Here is a 20,458-nt window from a genome sequence, read left to right on the forward strand (position 1 = left end):
TTTTACAAAAAGAGTGGATAATTTATTGCTTTTTATTCCCTAAAATTAACTTGCGTGTATTTTTTACAGAAATTTTGCGTTACCTAGACCTTTGTGATAATATTGTGTGACATAAAAAATTGGAACTACCACTATTTTATTCTCTAGGGTTTCTGATTTCAGAAAACATATAATGTTTTTGAGTTTTTTGTAATCTTTTGGCCGTAAATGATTTTTTAAACGTGTGCAAAAAAATGCAAAAACAGCTCTAGCAGCGAAAGGGATAAAGGATAAGCCCAACACTCCTCTATCCTTAGGAGCAGCCAATCGGTGCTCATTACACTGCAAGGCCTCTCTCCTCCCTGCTAGTCCCTGGGTGTGGTGCTAGAGACAGGCAGGGAGGGGAGGAGGAGATAAACAGTGCAATGTTAAAAATATATGTTTAAATTGCCATAAAGCCCCTTTTGTTTTAAAAGCCCCAGACATTACTTAAAGCAAATTTAAATAAGGTTTTGGTTAAAAATTATTTTTTTATGAGGGCAAGCAGATTGGGACACCAATTTACTCCCTGGACAAGTAGATTTTTCAAACATTTCCACACCCCTGGGCTGGAAAGAGAACCATCTCATCCACCTAGCACTAGTGGAATGGAAACAGGGAGATCTTGCAGGAAACCTCAGGAAGTACAAAGAAGGCACCCAAGTGCTTAAAAAAAGCTGTAGCTGAGACATAAATTCCCACATTGTGTAGGAGACCACCTTTGGGAGGAAGGAGGTTTAAGGCCTCAAGTCAACCTTATCCTTAAGAAACAATAACAAGGGTTCCTTGAAGGACAAGGTTGCTAACTCAGAGACCCTCCATGCATGTGATAGCAACAAGAAAAGTCACCTTGTGAGTGGAGTCAGACAAGAGAATAACTTAAATAGGTAAAACAAGGCAGCTTCTTAAGAGCTGAGAGAACTATTCTGATCAACATTTTCTTTGAGTACCATCAGATGGGATAATGGACAGGATATTTCTTGCAGAGTACATGATGAAAGTTTCTTGACCTGCACCAAGTAAATTAGGTATTCCAAGGGCGATGGTAGAATTTGTAAGAAGTTGAACTAATAGTCTCCAAGAGGTAGGGACAACTGAGTCAGCCAGGTCCCTGTCTTTCAAGACCATGGCTTTAACAGCTATGTTGTTCAAACCAGTGATTGAGAAGCACAATGGAACACTGGCCTTCAGAACAGAAGATCTGGACATTCCAAAAGGGCCCACATATAGCCTGCCAGGAGTCTGAGTATGTCGAAGTAAATCCTCCTGGACCAATTTGGTGTGGTGAGAATAACCAGAAAGCTCACCATCTCAATCCGCAGAGCAGAGAAGAAAGAATCTGGAGGGGGGGAAAAGCATAGATCAGGTTAAATAAAATGAAAATAGTGTAGCGCTACTAAATAAATAAATACAATATATAAATACACAGTAAGGTGATCAGATCCTTACAGGATCTATAAGTGCATAAATGAAATAGTGACAAAGTGACAACAACGGAATATGTGAATATATGATTCCTCAGTCCCCCTTATCCACAATTGAGGGATCAAATACTCACTACTACAATAGTGCAAATAAGTGAATCCCCTATTATGGGGATATAATCCTATATTACAGTGATAAGTGCCACACACTTATCCACATATGAATGTCCACTTAAACGATAATGTAAATTATTAATCATGAACACACAAAAATAAAAAAGTCCAGAAACTGAAAACATAGACTCGTGCTCCAACTTCAAAGTCATGCAAGTGATAACGTGTAAAAGTGGCCAAAATGCCCCCTCACCTCCTTACAGTGACCACACGGGCCAGATCGCTTATAGGATCCCAGCACGATCCTCACAGGTATTAAACGTCACAGGCCAATTACCTCACTGGATCCCATCAATGGTGGCACTTACTCCTCTCCTTTAAGATCTCCAGCCACTGGTATCAGCAATATCGCTCACTCTCCATAAAGGATCATAGTAATAAAGCAAAAAGATCCTCCATAGTGTAATTATGTTTATTAAATAACACAATATCAGAGTAAGAAATGCCCACTCACATTTCTTCCATATAACAATCCCTCCATAAAAGATACCCTGATGAAGTCACTTGACTAGAGTGATGTAACGTGTTGGTACATGGGAAGGAACGTACGGTATGCGGTGACGTCATTTCCGGCGTGGGCGCCATCTTGGTACACCTTTTACTACCTATGCAGTACACCCACAGCATGAGGTGAAAAAGTGATTGTTATATGGAACAAATGTGAGTGGGCATTTCTTATTCTGATATTGTGTTATTTAATAAACATAATTACACTATGGAGGATCTTTTTGCTTTATTAGTATGATTCTTTATGGAGACTGAGCGATATTGCTGATACCAGTGGCTGGAGATCTTAAAGGAGAGGAGTAAGTGCCACCATTGATGGGATCCAGTGAGGTAATTGGCCTGTGACGTTTAATACCTGTGAGGATCGTGGTGGGATCCTATAAGCGATCTGGCCCGTGTGGTCACTGTAAGGAGGTGAGGGGGCATTTTGGCCACTTGAGGATTTATACCTGTGCTGTGACCACGTTTACACGTTATCACTTGCATGACTTTGAAGTTGGAGCACGAGTCTATGTTTTCAGTTTCTGGACTTTTTTATTTTTGTGTGTTCATGATTAATAATTTACATTATCGTTTAAGTGGACATTCATATGTGGTTAAGTGTGTGGCACTTATCACTGTAATATAGGATTATATCCCCATAATAGGGGATTCACTTATTTGCACTGTTGTAGTAGTAAGTATTTGATCCCTCAATTGTGGATAAGGGGGACTGAGGATTCATATTTTCACATATTCCGTTGTTGTCACTTTGTCACTATTTTATTTATGCACTTATAGATCCTGTAAGGATCTGATCACCGTACTGTGTATTTATATATTTATATGTTGTATTTATTTATTTAGTAGCGCTACACTACTTTGCATTTTATTGGTTATAGGTTTGAGTGTCAGCAGCTGAGGGTCAGGGAGGATCCATATATGCGCAGGAGGACTTAATACAATCATAGATCAGGTTAAACTGATCCAAACACGTCACCAGAACCTCCACTTCAAATACACGCAGGTCCTTGGACCTGGTAACAAACCTGTCCAGTTTTTTGTTGAATCTGGACACCAGCAGATAGATCCAAATCTGGCATTCCTCAGATAAAGAGCCCATTCCCCAGGATACAGGCACTGAGCACTGAGAAGGGCAATCATACTTTAGTCATTTTTTTTTACAGAATGTTAAAAATCTTACTATTAGGTGGATGGACCTTCAAGTCACCTTCAATTCTTTACAACTTGTACTAACAAAAATCTTATAACATGACCCTGGAGGTTTGGGCTTATTCAGATCTTATTTATATTACATCTCGTATTATGAAGAAATTAACAAAATATTGGCACGGTTTTCTATATTATAGAATACTGTCGACAACGTGTCTGAAGTGATATTAACAACAATATTACAGCATCAGTCAAGAGTACTGGTTAGTAAATGAACCTTGGAACACAGGAAAATGATACGTGACTGTGTTTATTACCTCAGACAATTTCTCATGGCTGGCTTCTAGCTGTGAAAGTAACTCTTGTTTTTGTAGTTTTTCTTCTTTTAATTCACTTCTGTTTCAAAACAAAAAGGCAAACACTTCAGATAAGTAAAGCAGTTTGATTAAACCTAATGTATTACAGTCTAAAGAGGTCCACTATGCATAAAATGTTCCCAAAATTACCATAAAACCAACTGTTTAAAATTAACCCACTCACCTGTATGCTGCCATAAACCCCCCAAAAAAAGACCCCTTCTACCTGAATCCACTTTTGCTCACCTAAATCCATTGTCACGTGACATTTCAGTCTTGAGTCTTTCATCTTCTTCATATATTGGAGATGGGTATCCACATCATTACCTATGTGACATGGAAACTTTCTAATGGCTGTCTGGGTCCACTTAGGATCAATTAACATTTTTTTTTGCTTTCGTAGCATTTCCTGCAGTGCAGTATGCCATAATGAATGGCTGTGCATTACTGTACAATACAGGGGCATTGGGTCCCTTTCATTATAAATGCATGTACTGCATATTATTGGTGTTAATGGGCCATTAATCTATCCAAAATTAACCAAAAAAAGTTGTCTGGGTTTGGTCTTTAATTGGGTGAATGTATTGGTTTTAAAGCTCTTCATTCTTACAAATTCATACATTGTTAGATAGCCTGGAGTTCCTCCTCAAGCTTTGAAAATTACACACAGTGGAAGCAGACATTTTGCTGGCAGAACCAATGTTCAGCCTATTTGTTTACTAGTAATTAGTGACTGAGGAGTGAGGTCCTGTGTGCCTCATTAGCTCTTGGTGAATTAGCTGTATCTTTATGAAATCAGAGTCAGTCACAGAATGTCTGTCTGTGCGACTGCAGTAGCCCACTCCTCCCAAAAGCACCTCTCAAGTGAACAAGCACTCCGCTAATCACACTTTCACACAATCTGAAGTGCTAATAATATAATTAGGATATGGAAACTATACAACATAGATGTGTGCATACAGCTGTAGTGTAAATCTTCCTTAATACCTCTTGATCCCCAGTATTTTACCCTCGGCATGTGATGACTCATGAGGATAAAGTTTGCAGATTCATTTAGAGGTCACTTGATGATCATAATCCCACTTAGCAGAGCCGCAATAGTGTAGCAATAAAAGCAATTCATTCTATAACAAACCATTTAAATGGCTCGGTGGCAGCAAGCAGACACAAGTTTAATCAAATGCCAAGTCCATTTTGCCCAAATGACTCACAAAATAATGAATACTGTGAATTGCTTTATAAAACCGAAACAGGGATAACCTTAATTTATAAATCTATAAAAGAAGCCTAAGTATATATTACTGGTGACAGCATTTTATAGTGTACTTTGGTAAATGTCCTGAAGTGCACAGGAGTCAAAATATATCAGACACAATCTAACTAAAAATGAATCTCATTTAAAGTTTAATTACATACTTCCATGTGTTATGAATATATTTAAGCCTTCCACTCAGAAATAAATTGTGTCTGGATGCAGAGAACATGGTGTTATAGGATTTACAGAGAAAAATCAGGGAAACTGTTCCGATTAAATCAATGTGTCCTCAATAAAAAAAGATCTGTGAGCAAATTGATTAGGGTTAGTACTTTGTCCCAACTATGCCTGTTACATCTCTACAGGACATAAGAAAATAATTACAGTAGAAGCCTTACTTTTACTTTAATATACATTTTCTTTTTGTGATCTCATTTTAGTCCTCCGCTATATTCCATTCCAGGCAAATCATACATTCTCAGAACTGAAAACATTTCTAGGGCTAGTAATATGGACTACATATTTAGAAGCACGGACCTCAAATGGTTTGCATTTGAGACCTGTTTGAGATTTGTGCCCATAAGAACAATTTGATGCTTTGGTTTTAAAGCATGAGCATTTAGGTGCATTGTAAGAAGGTTGTTAAATTGTGCCTTAAACCTGACCCATATATAGATTAAATTCCATTCACAATGTCCATATTATTAAATATATACCTTTACATATTATTATATCTATGAATTCTTGCCACTCGGTAATACTGGTTTTACGCTAGGACTTTGCTCCTTCTCTTAGCTTTAACTTCTTTTTTTATTTTTTTGCTGATAAAATGAGGTTAACCTGAAATGAGACATCAGAATGAAGACGAGCAGAAATAACGATGAGCCATTCTTATTGAGCTCATTTTTCAGGCCTTTGGCTGAAGGGAAAAAAGAGGTATGCAGGACTTTGCCTGTTAAAATGCTTTCCATGTATTTTATTCTTTCTTTTTACATTACGCTCTATTACAGCAATCAAGCGTTGAGAAGCTAGAAAGGCTGTAAAACTGTACAAATTTGGGGAATGTGCAACTGTAAATTTTGTTGGTTACTGCAAGTCGGATAAACAAAAATGCTTTCAGATAGCATAAAAGGTATTACTGGAAATAAAAAGCTACTTGAAAGTATGAAACATCAACCTGAAGCACACACAGAGCTAATGAAGCAGTGGATGAGACTGACAATGAGTCAGAAAAAGCTAGACACTGAACACAGACAAAGGTATTCAGAAATCAAATGTGCTCTATTTCATGGCTTGGCAAATAGGTTTAGGAGGTGCCAGCTGTAGCTGGTGCATTATTCATGATGTGCGGATAACAAATTAACAGGGCCTGTGCCAGATGTGTTTTGTTCTAGTGAAAAAACGGCAATATGCTTTAGTTACTTTCCTGATTATGGATTTCTGTATTGTGCCAATACCTGCAGCTGTCTTGCTCAATCGGCAGAAAAAGTCTTTAATGGCGTTCTTTAGCTGGACTGCAAGGACTGCCAAACAAAACACACACACATACAGCAGGGAATACAAAAAATATAATGAATTTATAAACATAAGCAAAATCCAAATGATTGCTTTTTATATGACGCTACAACAAATGCAGTCTTAAACCCGTTCAGATTTTTCTAGATTATAAATCAAGAGCTGCATTGTAAGCAGTCTTATCAGACTGATATGACAATCTAATTTTGTTTTATGTTAGTTGCAGAAATGAAAGGGGAAATTCTATTTGGTTCTACTGTATGACGGCAGGTAATGTTGCGGTAATGTCAAGGAGGAGCAGGCTACACTTTACGAGGTTATGTAACAATACACATTATTTGGGTGCTGCTAGGTATAATCAACTAGAGCAAAAAGAATATCAAAGCCAAAACCTCAAAAAAGTGCTTAAAGACTAGTGTTATGTGATCTGAAAAGTTTCTGTTTACTCTGAAAAAAGGCACCATTTGAAGCATGTCAAAATCTACCTATTTCTCTGGATCAAACAAAAATGTGCCTTATAAATACCAGTAATTCAGCTCAAGTTGCATTTCTCTGTTAGATGCATTGGAAAAAAAGTTAATTTTGTCAATAGATTAGAAGAATTTTCTAAGTATTTAAAATGTTTTTGTAACCTTGGAGTTTGCACCAGCTCACGTTAATTTAGTATTTGGCAACTCTTACAGTAAGCATTTCACAGCAGTTTTGATTTAGAATTGTATACAGAATTGTTATTGAACTGGAAATTTCTCTAAATAGAGCACTGAAACTAACAGTTGCAGAATATCAATCTAAACATAAAAGATTTTATTAACTGCTTCAAAAGTGATATAGAATACAAAATACAGGAGGGAAGCACCTGTGATATAGATAAAATGATATGCTGCAAGGGAGTCAGGAGGTTAGACAGACACCATCCCTGTTTTAACTCAGTTAAATACTGCAAAAAAAAAAAAAAGTAAGAGGCAATGTTTACAGGTGGTAGGCCTGTCCTCTAGAATTATAATGGTTTCTACAGCACAAGATTCTGGTAGAACACCAGAAGACCCGACTACACTAATTGATAAGTATACACCTGAGAGTGGAAAGAGTGGCAGGCTAAGGTAACTTTCCAAAAATGCTTTTTAAAAGTTCTGTTATATTTTAAATTGGAACTAAAGTCAATTATGAAAAGCTAATGGGCAGACAGAGAGCCTATTTATTGCAGAAGAGACATGCAATCGCAATGTGGAAAGAAGACAGGTAGGAAGTATAAACCCTAACTTTTTCTTTACAGATACATTACCCACCTACAAATAGTTGTTTTTTTAGGGGGAGAGAGGCCAGACAGTGTAAGAGGACCTTGCATTTTACTGCATTTTAATGAAACTTTTATCCAGAGAATACAGAGCCTCCCCCTTCTGACCTGTCCTTCAGAAAATCTTACTTTGCTGGTTATAATGCTGACCCAACAGCTTTGATACTTGCTGAAGCACAGATTTAGAACAAGTATGTAGGCCAGGAGTTCACTTTCTAATCTGCATGCGCCTTCTAAGTCAATGACCATTAGATAGAGGCAGTCAGGTAACTAGAATTCTGAGAAGGAAGACAGCAGCATACCACCCCTCCAGCATTTCTCTCACTACTGTTCTTTTAAAAGTCCCTAACCTACCTTTGCTGCATTGCCATGGTCAAACACAGTCAAAACAATGAAGGCACACAAAATAGACTTAAAGTGTATGCTACCCTAAATATTTATTCTTTTTTTCAGGTGTATGTTCACATATGTGTATTTTAAAAATCATAGTCTCTATCATTTCCATGCACTTCTTCCATCTGAAGTATTTTTATTATTATACAGGATTTATATAGCGCTAACAGTTTGCTCAGCGCTTTACAATATAATGGGAGACAATACAGCAACAATACAGTTCAATACAAGAGGGATAGGAGGGCCCTGCTCCTTGGAGCTTACAATCTAGGAGGTAGGGGAAGTATCTGTTTGATCCTGCAAGTCAACTTTCTTCTTTGTTATAAACTAACCACACAAAGCACAAAAGCTGATCTGTGCTCTTGTGGTTAGTTTTCATCCCTTGGCTGGCCATTCAGAGGTAGAGGGCACCATGCAAAATGCCTGAATTGGGTAGTTTGTTTGGTCATCACACCCCCCAACCAAACATAGACTGCCTCTTGAATGCGCCCCCTGCTCAAGCACAGCCTGCATCCTGCCTCAGGCTGAACAGACTATGGAATACAGGCATACTGTTGTGTCCTGTAACCCCGCAACCCCACTATCAGGAAGGGGGATGCATGGTCACATGGCAGAACTTTCTAACTTGGAAAAAAGGTAAGAAATAACCATTCCGAAACTAAGCAAAAGCAGTTATGACACCTGCATAGTTGTAACTGTATTAGAAAGTGTCTATACCTACTTTAAAAGAAAACAAATTAAGAAAGGGCATTTGTATACCATTTCATACTTACAGTATATACAGTACATCTTTATAGAAACAGCAGTGACCAAGGGCCTGGCAGGTGGAACTGCGGCAGCACCCAAATATTGCAGAGTTCCCCTTTAAGCTTTAACATTACTAAAAGCATATGTTTGCAGAAAAAGGTCATCAGCTCACTTTCTCCCCCTCAATTCCTGTGGAACAAATATGTTCCAGTCTGGCAGCTGACACCCTAACTTTCAGTTGGAGATATTTTATCTAAATGTGACACCATAAAGACTATATCCTGAACTGCTCAGAATGTATGTTAAAAGGTACAGAGAGTAAAGAGGAAATATATGCATTGTAACGTACTTGTTGAGATATACACCATATAAGATGCTTCTCAAGGCACTTAGCTTTGCAGACACAAGTCTGGCTAAGTGAATTTATCCAGCAGATAAATAAAAAGCTTGTTTTCCGCAAGTTCGTGTCCGGAGTTTTTCAGGAATTCCCAAAGTTGCTATTACAGAACTATAGTGTGCATTGGGGAACACAGGCATCAAACACTCCCAAAAGTGTAAGATGTAAATATTCTTCAGGCGGTCATAGTTCTTTACGTGCAAAGAATGGAGAAACGGGCCACAGGAAAGGCAAGTATAAAAGGTCTTATTCTGTAGATGGTATGCTTTTCAATTTTTTAAAAACATGAAAGTGTCTCTGTATATGACAGACTTACAACATTCACAAAATCCTCAATCACTGGAAGATCCAAGTGCAAGTGTATTTTAATTTTGCCCAAGGCAGAAATAAAAATGATGGCTACATGTTGGCATGATGACAAATGTATATCCCATCATTTTCTGCAAGATAACTGCCTATTCATGACCAACCTTTGGCTATGCAAGTATTTGCTATATAGCTTACCTGGAAAACTTCAAATAAGAATGTATACCACACTGCATACTGGAAGACTTCTACTCTGTAATTATTAACCTGTTTCCCCAAGGGAAATGTACTGTATACAATGATGCCAAGGGAGCAAGAAAACATAAAAATACACAGCAGTAAGTAACTGTTGCTCATTAAAACACATAAGTTAAATATATTTAATGGATTTAAACAAGACATGAATAAGCAGTTACTGCTGAACAAACAATGAGTTGTTTAATAATCTCTAGTGACATTTTACGACACAGATAAGTAATTAGGATTCTAGTTTTAGCCCACACACTTCCATATACAGTACAGTACTCTAGCCTGCACATATTCAGTGGTTACGTAGGCCTAAATTAAAAGCAACTCTTTACAATATGTCCTGCAGAATTTGATAGACTCAGCATGCACTCCTGAAAGATCATGTCCAATAATACCCAGGTAATCATCAGTTTGTTCTAGAAAGAAGCGCCTCAATTTGCAAAATGCCAAGAAGCAGATGCCACCGAAGCACCCAGTGACAATAGATTGCTCTGTCTGCCTCAATGTATTGCAGACACCAGTTCTATTAGGCTGCTAACTCTTCAGAGTGACTGCTTCTCCCATACCAATTTAAAAATCTGGGCAAGGTGCCATCCTGGTCTCTGAAAGATTTACAGATCCTCTGTCAGCATACAAACAGCATAGAAAAAAAAAATTACACACGCACCTATATTCTAATGTCTGACTCCAATGGAAAACAAAATATAGAGGTTGCATATAACTATGTTTCCTTTCTGAATCACGATAAAATTTAAACACATAACAGCTGTTTAAAGAATATTTTCCTTAAAGTGTAAGCACCAATGAGGGTCACTGTTTGCTCAACCCATTTTAAAAAGCAGTATAAATAACACTGCAACATTAAATTCTGCTGAGCAAGTTTTTAATTAGCATACCTTGGAAAAGCAAAGCACTTGGATGAGCTTCAAGTCTCAGCAAAAATGTCAGTTAAAGGGCATTGAGAATGAAAGAAATGTGTATGCAATGCACATTGGTAAATACAAATGAACTGTGTGCATGCTTGGACCATACTATTCATTATTTTCTTTACTTTCCTTGTTTGACAAAATGGAAATTTTTTTTTCTTCAGCTAGGTAAAAATAGAAGTTGCTATATTAGAGGGACATATTTTGGAGTAAAGGGTTTGCGGATTGCTAAAACTAAACTGATGTAACGTTGCTGACTCAGCGAAATAACATCTATTAATAGGAGGAAATTTAAGGCCTCTATCAGACAGAAACCATACAGGCGATTTAACCTTCCTCACAGTTCTAAAGTGTTTCCACTTTCCTAAAGTAATTCTATTAAAGGTGCACACTAGTCAAAAATGAGCATTATGCATGTTAACTAAAGGAAGTCTGCCTTCTCCTGGCAGTTATCAGTTGGCTGATCTGTAAGCTAAATCCCTGTGTCTGCTTGCGCCCCTATCTTCTGAATGGCTCTGAAGCCAAGACTGTTCAGCACAGCACGCTTTTGGGTTTAACTACAGCCCTCTCTCAAACACAAGAGGATAGCAGGCAATTTTAAAGCCAAAACAAGTCTATATATTATAGCTAGCTAATCTTTAGTTACTTTTTTTTCCTTCAATTTGTTTTTTAATTTTTACCTGAATATGCTGTGACCAACACCCTTCCTGCTCCCTCCCTCAGGTTTACACTTACTTGTCCTTGGTATCTATGGAAGGAGCCATGCTGGACTTCAAACATATCTGTCTTTGTTAATTTCCATTACATGTTGGATTGATAAGACCAATAGCTTACATAATAAAGATACGTTTTTTTGTGTGCTTTCTGTCTGCTCATAGAAGTGACAAGGACACTGCATTTCTCACAATATAAACAGGTATTTTCTATATTTGCTAAAAATGTTCTTAACCTTGAAAGTGAAGAGTAATGCGACCACTACATCTAATGACTGGTAAGTTGCAATATATTACATCTTTGTTTTCCGATTTATATACACTTTAACATTGCCTTGAGCCTGAGAACAATGTTATAACAGATCCTGCTACAGTGCCTTGAAAAAAGTACTCATACCCATTGAAATTTTCTACATTTTGTCATGTTACAACCAAAAATGTAAATGTATTTTATTGGAGTTTTATGTGATAGACCAACACAAAGTAGCACATAATTTTGAAGTGGAAGGAATGATAAATGCTTTTCAAAATTGTATTCAAATAAATATGTGAAAAGTGTGGAGTGTATTTGTATTCAGCCTCCCTGAGTCAATACTTTCTAGAACCACCTTTCACTGCAATTACAGCTGCAAGTCTTTTTGGGCATGTCTCTACCAGCTTTGCACATCTAGAGACTGAAATGTTTGCCTATTATTTTGCCTAATAGCTCAAGCTCTGTCAGACTGAATGAACAGCATCTGTGAACAGCAATTTTCAAGTCTTGCCACAGATTAAAAATTGGATTAAGATCAGGTCTTTGACTGGGCCATACTAAGACATGAATTTGCTTTGATCTAAACTGTTTCATTGTAGCTCTGGCTGTATGGTTAGGGTCATTGTCTTGCTGGAAGGTGAACCTCCGCCCCAGTCTCAAGTCTTTAGCAGACTCTAACAGGTTTTCTTCTAAGATTGCCCTTTTTTTGGCTCTATCCATCTTCCCATCAGCTCTGACCAGCTTCCCTGTACCTGCTGAAGAAGAGCATCCCCACAACATGATGCTGCCACCACCATGTTTCACAGTGAGAATGGAGTGTTCAGGGTAATGTGCAGTGTTAGTTTTCTGACACACATAGTGTTTTGCTTTTAGGGCAAAAAGTGAACTGTTGGTCTCATCTGACCATAGCACCTTCTTCACATGTTTGCTGTGTCCCCCACATGGCTTCTTGCAAGCTACAAATGGGACTTCTTATGGCTTTCATTCAACAATGGCTTTCTTCTCGTTACTCTTTCATAAAGACCAGATTTGTGGAGTAAGCGACTAATAGTTGTCCTGTGGACAGATTCTCCCACCTGTGCTGTGGATCTCTGCAGCTCCTCCAGAGTTACCATGGGCCTCTTGGCTGCTTCTTTGATTAATGCTTTCCTTACCTGTCCTGTTAGTTTAGGTGGATGGCCATGTCTTGGAAGGTTTGCAGTTGTGCCATACTCTTTCCATTTTTAGATGATGAATTGAACAGTGCTCCATGAGATGTTGAAAGCTTGGGATATTTTTTTTTTGTATAACCTAACCCTGCTTTAAAATTCTCCACAACTTTATCCCTGACTTGTCTGGTGTGTTCTTTAGCCTTTATGATGCTGTTTGTTCACTAATGTTCTCTAACAAACCTCTGAGGGCTTCACAGAACAGCTGTATTTATACTGAAATTAAATTACACACAGGTGGACTCTATTTACTAATTAGGTGACTTCTAAAGGCAATTAGCTCCACTAGATTTTAGTTAGGGGTATCAGAGTAAAGGGGACTGACCACAAATACACACCACACTTTTCAGATATGTATTGAAAACCATTTATCATTTTCCTTCCACTTCACAATTATGTTGCACTCTGTGTTGGTCTATCACAAAAAATACATTTATGTTTTTGGTTGTAACATGACAAAATGTAGATAATTTTAAGGAGCATGAATACCTTTTCAATGCACTGTATTCTTGATGATGTAAACAGAATCATTCATATTAGTTCTTCCCCTGATGGATCAATGGCCTTACAGGTACAATGACAGTTTTGGAAAAAAGCTGATTAACTTACCAGTAAGGGCTGCCATGCATGGCTTAACCACTTGCCTACCGGGTACTTTTACCCCCTTCCTGCCCAGGCCAAAATTCAGCTTTCAGCGCTGTTGCACTTTGAATGACAATTGTGCGGTTATGCAACACTGTACCCAAACAAAATGTTTAGCATTTTTTTGAGACAAATAGAGCTTTTGTTTGGTGGTATTTAAAGTGATTCTAAAGTCCTACAAGGTAAATAATATCTGGAATTCAGTGCACTCTTCAATTCATTATTGATAAAATCCATATCACAGACAGTGTCAGGGACAAAAAGGTTAACGCGCTTCACACTGAAAACTAGCGTTTACTCATAACCACTAAATAACACAAACAACTACACCACATACATATCCTGTGTGTGATTAAGGTGCCTCCCTCACCTGCAACCCAGACAACTCTTCCCAACCAAAACATCAGTAAGGGACGAAAACAAGTTACATAGGGTTGCATCCCAATCACACACAACATAAACAACACGATAAAAATAGTAATATCAAAATTGAGTATATTAAAAACAACAACTGTGACAATGCATCTAAAAATCGAATATTTCATCGCCAAGAAACACTGATCCTATCAAAGTACAATTTATATATACATATATCAATATACAAATATATGTAACTGTAGGAATATGGACACCCCCACTTATAAAGGTAACTACTAGTGTATTACACCAGAAATCAATGCTGTACCTTCCAAGATGGATATTATGAACTCACAAGTGCATATATAGATGAAATATGGTAATCTGTGCACGTCCTCTGAACAGCGATCAAGAAATCCCAATGCTGGAGATGTAATTCTAATATAAAGATAACTCACTGGGGGGTGTACAAAAGTCCTATCTACAGCCAACTATAACCCCCTTTTCACTATAGATATAATTGCTTATACTGATCTCTACCATTCATTCATAAAAATGGGTCAGATGCCACTCAAAATTCAAGCCTTCTGGGATTCTTGTTTTTAAATGAAAAATCCAATATACCTCACATTTGCACAGTAGTCTAAAGGGGTCCCCCCCTCTCTTAGAAGCTATTGCCTTCTCAATGGCCATGTATACGAATCACCAAAGAATTACCACCATGTTTCTCATTTAAATGTTTTTCTATGCTTGTGTCATGTTTTTTGATCGTATTGTATATATTATCCCTTAGCCGATCCCGTAGTCGCCTAGTAGTGCGTCCCTCATATTGCATAGCACATGTAATTAAGTAAACCACTTTGCATGTATTACAATTTAGAAAAGATTTTATATTTTACTCCTTACCACTACTAGTGGACTTAAAGTTATTGTGCTGTATTATCCTGGGACAGCATGGGCACTCATTGGCCCCATATTTGAAATTGCCCCTAAAGGACAACCAATGACTGGGACCCTTTCTAGTGCTGGAGAAACAATTGGGAGACAAATATTGGCTCAGGGCTGGAGCCCTCTTGGAGACCACCCTACTCCCACTACCCAAAACTTTGGCATATGCCTCATCCTTGCTTAAAATCGGAATATATCGTTCAACGATATTTCTCACCTTTGAAAATTCTAGGCTATCAGGAGTGGAAAACACTGGAATATCCTATTCCTTCCCCTTTCTCTTTTTATCTCCCAACAAATATGATCTAGGTGTGGTCTCCACAATGTCAGGGGCTCTCTGTAGATCAACCTGTGAGTAACCACGTTGTAGAAACCAGTGACACATGGTTTGGGATTTTTGTGTGAAATTCTCTTCAACCGAACATATGCGGCAAACCCTAAGAAGCTGCCCTACTGGTATACCTCTAATAGTATGTCTCAGATGACCCGAATCTGCCCTTAACAAGGTATTACCCGACAAAGGTTATCTGTATAGACTCGTGTCCACTCTCCCATTAAGTTGTGTTAACTGGACACCCAAGAAAGGGATAGTGTTTCTATCCCTGCATCCTGTAAATTTTAGATTCAGGTTATTATCATTCAGATATGAGATAAACTCTTCCAACACAAAATGGGAATCCTTGATCACAAAGATCAAATCTTCAATATAGTAATGAAAAAATCTAATCTGGAAACAGTATGGATTTTTTTCCCCATAGATGAAGGTCCTTTCCCACCACCCCATATATAAGTTCGCGAGAAAGGGAGAAAACCTCACACCAATTGACGTACCACATCTCTGACGAAAAAATTGATTATCGAACTGAAAAAAATTATGTGTAAGCAATTAGCCTATACTGTCTAGAATAAACTCTTTTTGGGTACATGTGAGGCCGCTATATCTGTCTAGATAGAAATTAACTGCCTCCAATCCCAATGTATTTGGAATACAAGAATAAAGACTAGCCACATCACAGGTAACCTAAATGTCATTTGTTTCCCATTCAAAATCTGATGATTCTAAAGTTTGTTTTTTTTAAATAACAAACATGTCTATACTTACTTGCTGTGTGCCATGGTTTTTCACAGAGCAGCCCAGATCCTCCTCTTCTCAGGTCCCCTGATGGCATTCCTGGCCCCTCCCTCTTGTCGGGTGCCCCAGAGCAAGCAGCTTGCTATGGGGGCACCTGAGCATGCACACTCCCCAGCCGCTGCTCCATGTGTCCATTCACACACGGAGCCGAGGCACGGCCCTACCCCTCTCTCTTCTCATTGGCTTACTGGCTGTGATTTACAGCAGCGGGAGCCAATGGCTCCCGCTGCTTTCTCAGCTAATGAGGAGAGGGAGTCCCAGGATCGTTGAGACACCAGTGCACATCGCTGGACCGAGAGGGGGCTTAGGTGAGTATTAGAGGGGGCTGGGGGGATCCTGCACGCAGAAGGTTTTTACCTTCATGCATAGTATGCATGAAGGTAAAAAACTTCAGCCTTTACAACCACTTTAATCACCACTAGAGTTTTTATTTTTTGCTAGACAAATGATAAAAAAATAAGTTTTTTTTAATTTCTGTTATAAAGTTTTGTAAATAAGTGATTTTTCTCCTTCACTGATGTGCGCTGATGCGGCTGCATTGATAGGCACTGATGAGGCTGCACCAATATGTGGCACTGATAGGCGGAACTAACAGGCATCACTGATAGGGACTGACAGCCAGCATTGGAGAGGCACTGATAGCCAGCACGGATACAAAGCACTGATGGGCACTATTAGCCAGTACTGATGGGCTACACTGATCATCAAGGCACTGATGATCAGTGTAGATGTCCCATCTGAGGAATGCTATTTACCGACTCTCCTCTTCTCAATCGTTGTCAGCGTGAGGCGAAGACTGCCGATAACCAGCATTTCCTATTTACACTGTGATTAGCTGTGCCTGGAAACAGCTGATCACATTGTAAAAGGCTGCTCTGATTGGCCCTTTACCTGGATCCGTGATCAGCTGTGTCTGAAGGACACAGTGATCACAGATCACGCCTGATGCGTGCCCCAGGGTGCGTGGTTTTGGGAGAATGTCCATGGATGCCCTCTCAGAACTAGCCGACCATGCTGTAGCTGCCCTTTGGCTATAGAGCGGTCAGAAGCTGGTTGAATTTGGGCTACATCATGCTGAATCGAGCCAAAATTCGAGCCGTGGGTTCTGCTGTCAGCTCAACAAAAGTTGATTTACCAGTCAACTTTTGTCAAAGGAGCCAGGTGAAAAGTTGTTGGACAAACAGCACCTGTATCCAATCATATGCAGACTCTGTTTGGGTATTTTGATTTGATTTTGATTTAAGGCTTTCGATTTCTGGGAAGAAACTGGAGCACTGGGGCAAACACATACAAGCAAGGGGGGGAACTCTGTGCCAACATTAACTGTGAAATGATTATGACACTGCTTTGGAATTCAACTCAGGCACTTGGTTCTCATAGCATGGGTCCTACTAGCCAAAATTATTTGTAAACATTATGGGAAACCTGTATGGGACATTCAGTTGTGCTGTAATTAAGATTGTGCATACAATCAAACCACACATACACTATATTGCCAAAAAAATTGGGACGCCTGCCTTTACACGCACATGAACTTTAATGGCATCCCAATCTTAGTTCGTAGGGTTCAATATTGAGTTGGCCCACCCTTTGCAGCTATAACAGCTTCAACTCTTCTGGGAAGGCTGTCCACAAGGTTTAAGAGTGTGTCTATGGGAATGTTTGATCATTATTCCAGAAGCGCAATTGTGAGGTCAGGCACTGATGTCGGATGAGAGGGCCTGGCTCGCATTCTCCGCTCTAATTCATCCCAAAGGTGTTCTATAGGGTTGAGGTCAGGACTCTGCGCAGGCCAGTCAAGTTCCTCCACCTCGAACTCGCTCATCCTATGGACCTTGCTTTTTGCACTGGTGCGCAGTCATGTTGGAACAGGAAGGGACCATCCCAAACTCTTCCCACAAATTTGGGAGCATGAAATTGTCCAAAATATCTTGGTATGCTAATGCCTTAAGAGTTCCCTTCACTGGAATTAAGGGGCCAAACCAAACCCCTGAAAAACAACCCCACACCGTAATCCCCCCTCCACCAAACTTTACACTTGGCACAATGCAGTCAGGCAAGTACCGTTCTCTTGGCAAGTGCCAAACCCAGACACATACATCGGATTGCCAGACAGAGAAGCGTGATTCGTCACTCCAGAGAACACATGCTCTAGAGTCCAGTGGTGGCGTGTTTTACACTGCATCCGATGCTTTGCATTATACTTGGTGATGTATGGCTTGAATGCAGCTACTCGGCCATGGAAACCCATTCCATGAAGCTCTCTACGCACTGTTGTGCTAATCTGAAGACTTCACGAAGTTTGGAGATATTTAGCTATTGACTCGACAGATAGTTGGCGACTTCTGCGCACTGTGTGTGCTTCAGCATGCACTGACCCTGCTCGGTCATTTTGTGTGGCCTACCACTTTATGGCTGAGTTGCTGTTGTTCCCAGTTGCTTCCACTTTGTTATAATACCACTAACAGTTGACCGTGGAATATTTAATAGCAAGGAAATTTCACGGATGGACTTATTGCACAGGTGGCAAGCTATCATGGTACCACGCTAGAATTCACTGAGCTCCAGAGAGCAACCCATTCTTTCACAAATGTTTGTAGAAGCAGTCTGCATGCCTAGGTGCTTGATTTTATACACCTGTGGCCATGGAGGTGATTGGAGCACCTGAATCCAATGATTTGGAGGGGTGTCCCAATACTTTTGGCAGTATAGTGTATGTTTAATTTGTATTCAAAGAAATCTGCAATTCTGGCCGGCCACTCTTAGGGGACACACACACACAAGATTACTTAGCTACTTTCTTAACATTACTACTCACTGGGACTGCTTACAGAATCCTTGTCTGTACCGGTCTAACCTGCCAGGTGATGCTGATTCAATGTCCAATCAGCAGGCTGGAGGCAGACAAGGGAAATTGGAAGCTGAATTCCTGAACCAGGAAGGTGAAGATGCCATAAGACGTGGTACACAACATTAAAAATCCTTGGGCAGATAAACAAGTAAGCATATATATTTTTAGCTCTCTATTTAGATTTGTTTGTGTGGAGTTTCATTTTAACCCCTAGTGTCCTCTAGAGAGGCTGGTTTCTTTCTGCACAAAATGTAGATAAAACGGCTATTTCAAGGGAATGTTTCAGGACAGCTCTCACAGCTGACACCATGTGATGCTGAAGAGGTTTGTATTGCTCTGGAACTAGCACTACATCTGGTAATTAGACAAAGGAAGCCTTCTAGCTCTGAATTATACATTTTGTCTATGACCGGCAGCAACTGTCCTGACAGGCTTCCTTTAAGAGCATGCAAAATATACCTAGATTGTAAGCTCCGAGGAGCAGGGCCCTCCTATCCCTCTTGTATTGAACTGTATTGTTGCTGTATTGTCTCCCGTTATATTGTAAAGCGCTGAGCAAACTGTTGGCGCTATATAAATCCTGTATAATAATAATAATATACAAAGTAACACACTGTCTGTAATGGACCGCCTGACAGCACCTCTATCAATCCCCTGGCAGAGCCTCCCCAGAGCGCGGAGTCTAAGCACCGGAGCACTTGTTCACCAGGGCCCCTGATGGTGGGGATGGACTTGGAGCGCTCCGGTACCAGGTCGCAGCTGCTAGGTATCTCCAACAGGGGTAGAGGAGTCTGACAGGAGCTCCAGGGGGCTAAGAGTCTGATGTGAGGGAGCCTAGTGATCCCTGCGGGATGGATGGATGGATGAGCTAAATCAGAGTCATACAGGCCGGGTGGGCAACTAGCGGGTCAGTGAGGTACAAAACGGTAGGCAAAGGATAGTCGGGTCACACGCAGGGTCAATACCAAAAGATCAGATTTAAAGGGGAGCATCCAGGAGCAGAGTCAGGTAGGCCAAGGGTCAGGACAGGAGATAGCAGCAAGGTCAAACAATCCAGATCAAGATACTCACAACACAGGTAACAGCATACAAAGACCATTCGGCAACAAGTCAAATACAAAAAGTTGCAGCGCTTGAGTGTATAATACAGGGAATTAACATAAATAGCAGAGTTAAACATTCATATTTCGACATGCACCAGATCCCACACTCTTAAATTGATGTAAACAGTAATCAGATAAGTAATGAAGATCTATCTGACTAATCAAGGTGCCTATAGTGATGGGGATGTTAAAGTCATAAGTTCTGTGATGTATCCAAACAAATCCGTGACTTCCGTGATAGGGGAATAACTGTATATTGCACTAACCAGATAGCGCAAGTAAATGCGCATTGGAGTATAATGACCTACTCCTGGTCACAGCCAGATGGTCCTCAGCGTGAAGCCCTCAGGAACACCAGTGCACCACTCTTGCCGTCTCCTACCACCAGGGGGAGTGCGCCTCTTTACAGTAACACGAAATCACTTTATATCCTCTATCGCCAGGATTGGTGTGCTTTCATATCAGGAGATCATCTCAGGGGCTCGGCAATAAGACCCAAAAGAAAGAAATAGTGTAGTATTTTTATTCAAAGGTAAAC

The 20,458-nt window shown here is 39.7% G+C and overlaps 1 protein-coding gene across 1 annotated transcript in view; it reads right to left on the reverse strand.

Annotated features, from left to right (window-relative positions):
• The window catches only part of SCLT1 (sodium channel and clathrin linker 1), a 295,900-nt gene that overhangs the window by 35,882 nt on the left and 239,560 nt on the right, over window positions 1-20,458 (reverse strand). Inside the window, exon 20 of the mRNA XM_089672201.1 lies at window positions 3,593-3,671. Within this exon, the coding sequence (XP_089528327.1) occupies window positions 3,593-3,671 (79 nt within the window). The remainder of the gene's footprint in view (window positions 1-3,592; window positions 3,672-20,458) is intronic.

Source organism: Staurois parvus, unplaced genomic scaffold, assembly GCF_062004578.1.
Source record: "Staurois parvus isolate SC_StPar_1 unplaced genomic scaffold, SC_StPar_1.0 ptg000122l, whole genome shotgun sequence".
Classification (NCBI taxonomy): Eukaryota; Metazoa; Chordata; class Amphibia; order Anura; family Ranidae; genus Staurois; species Staurois parvus.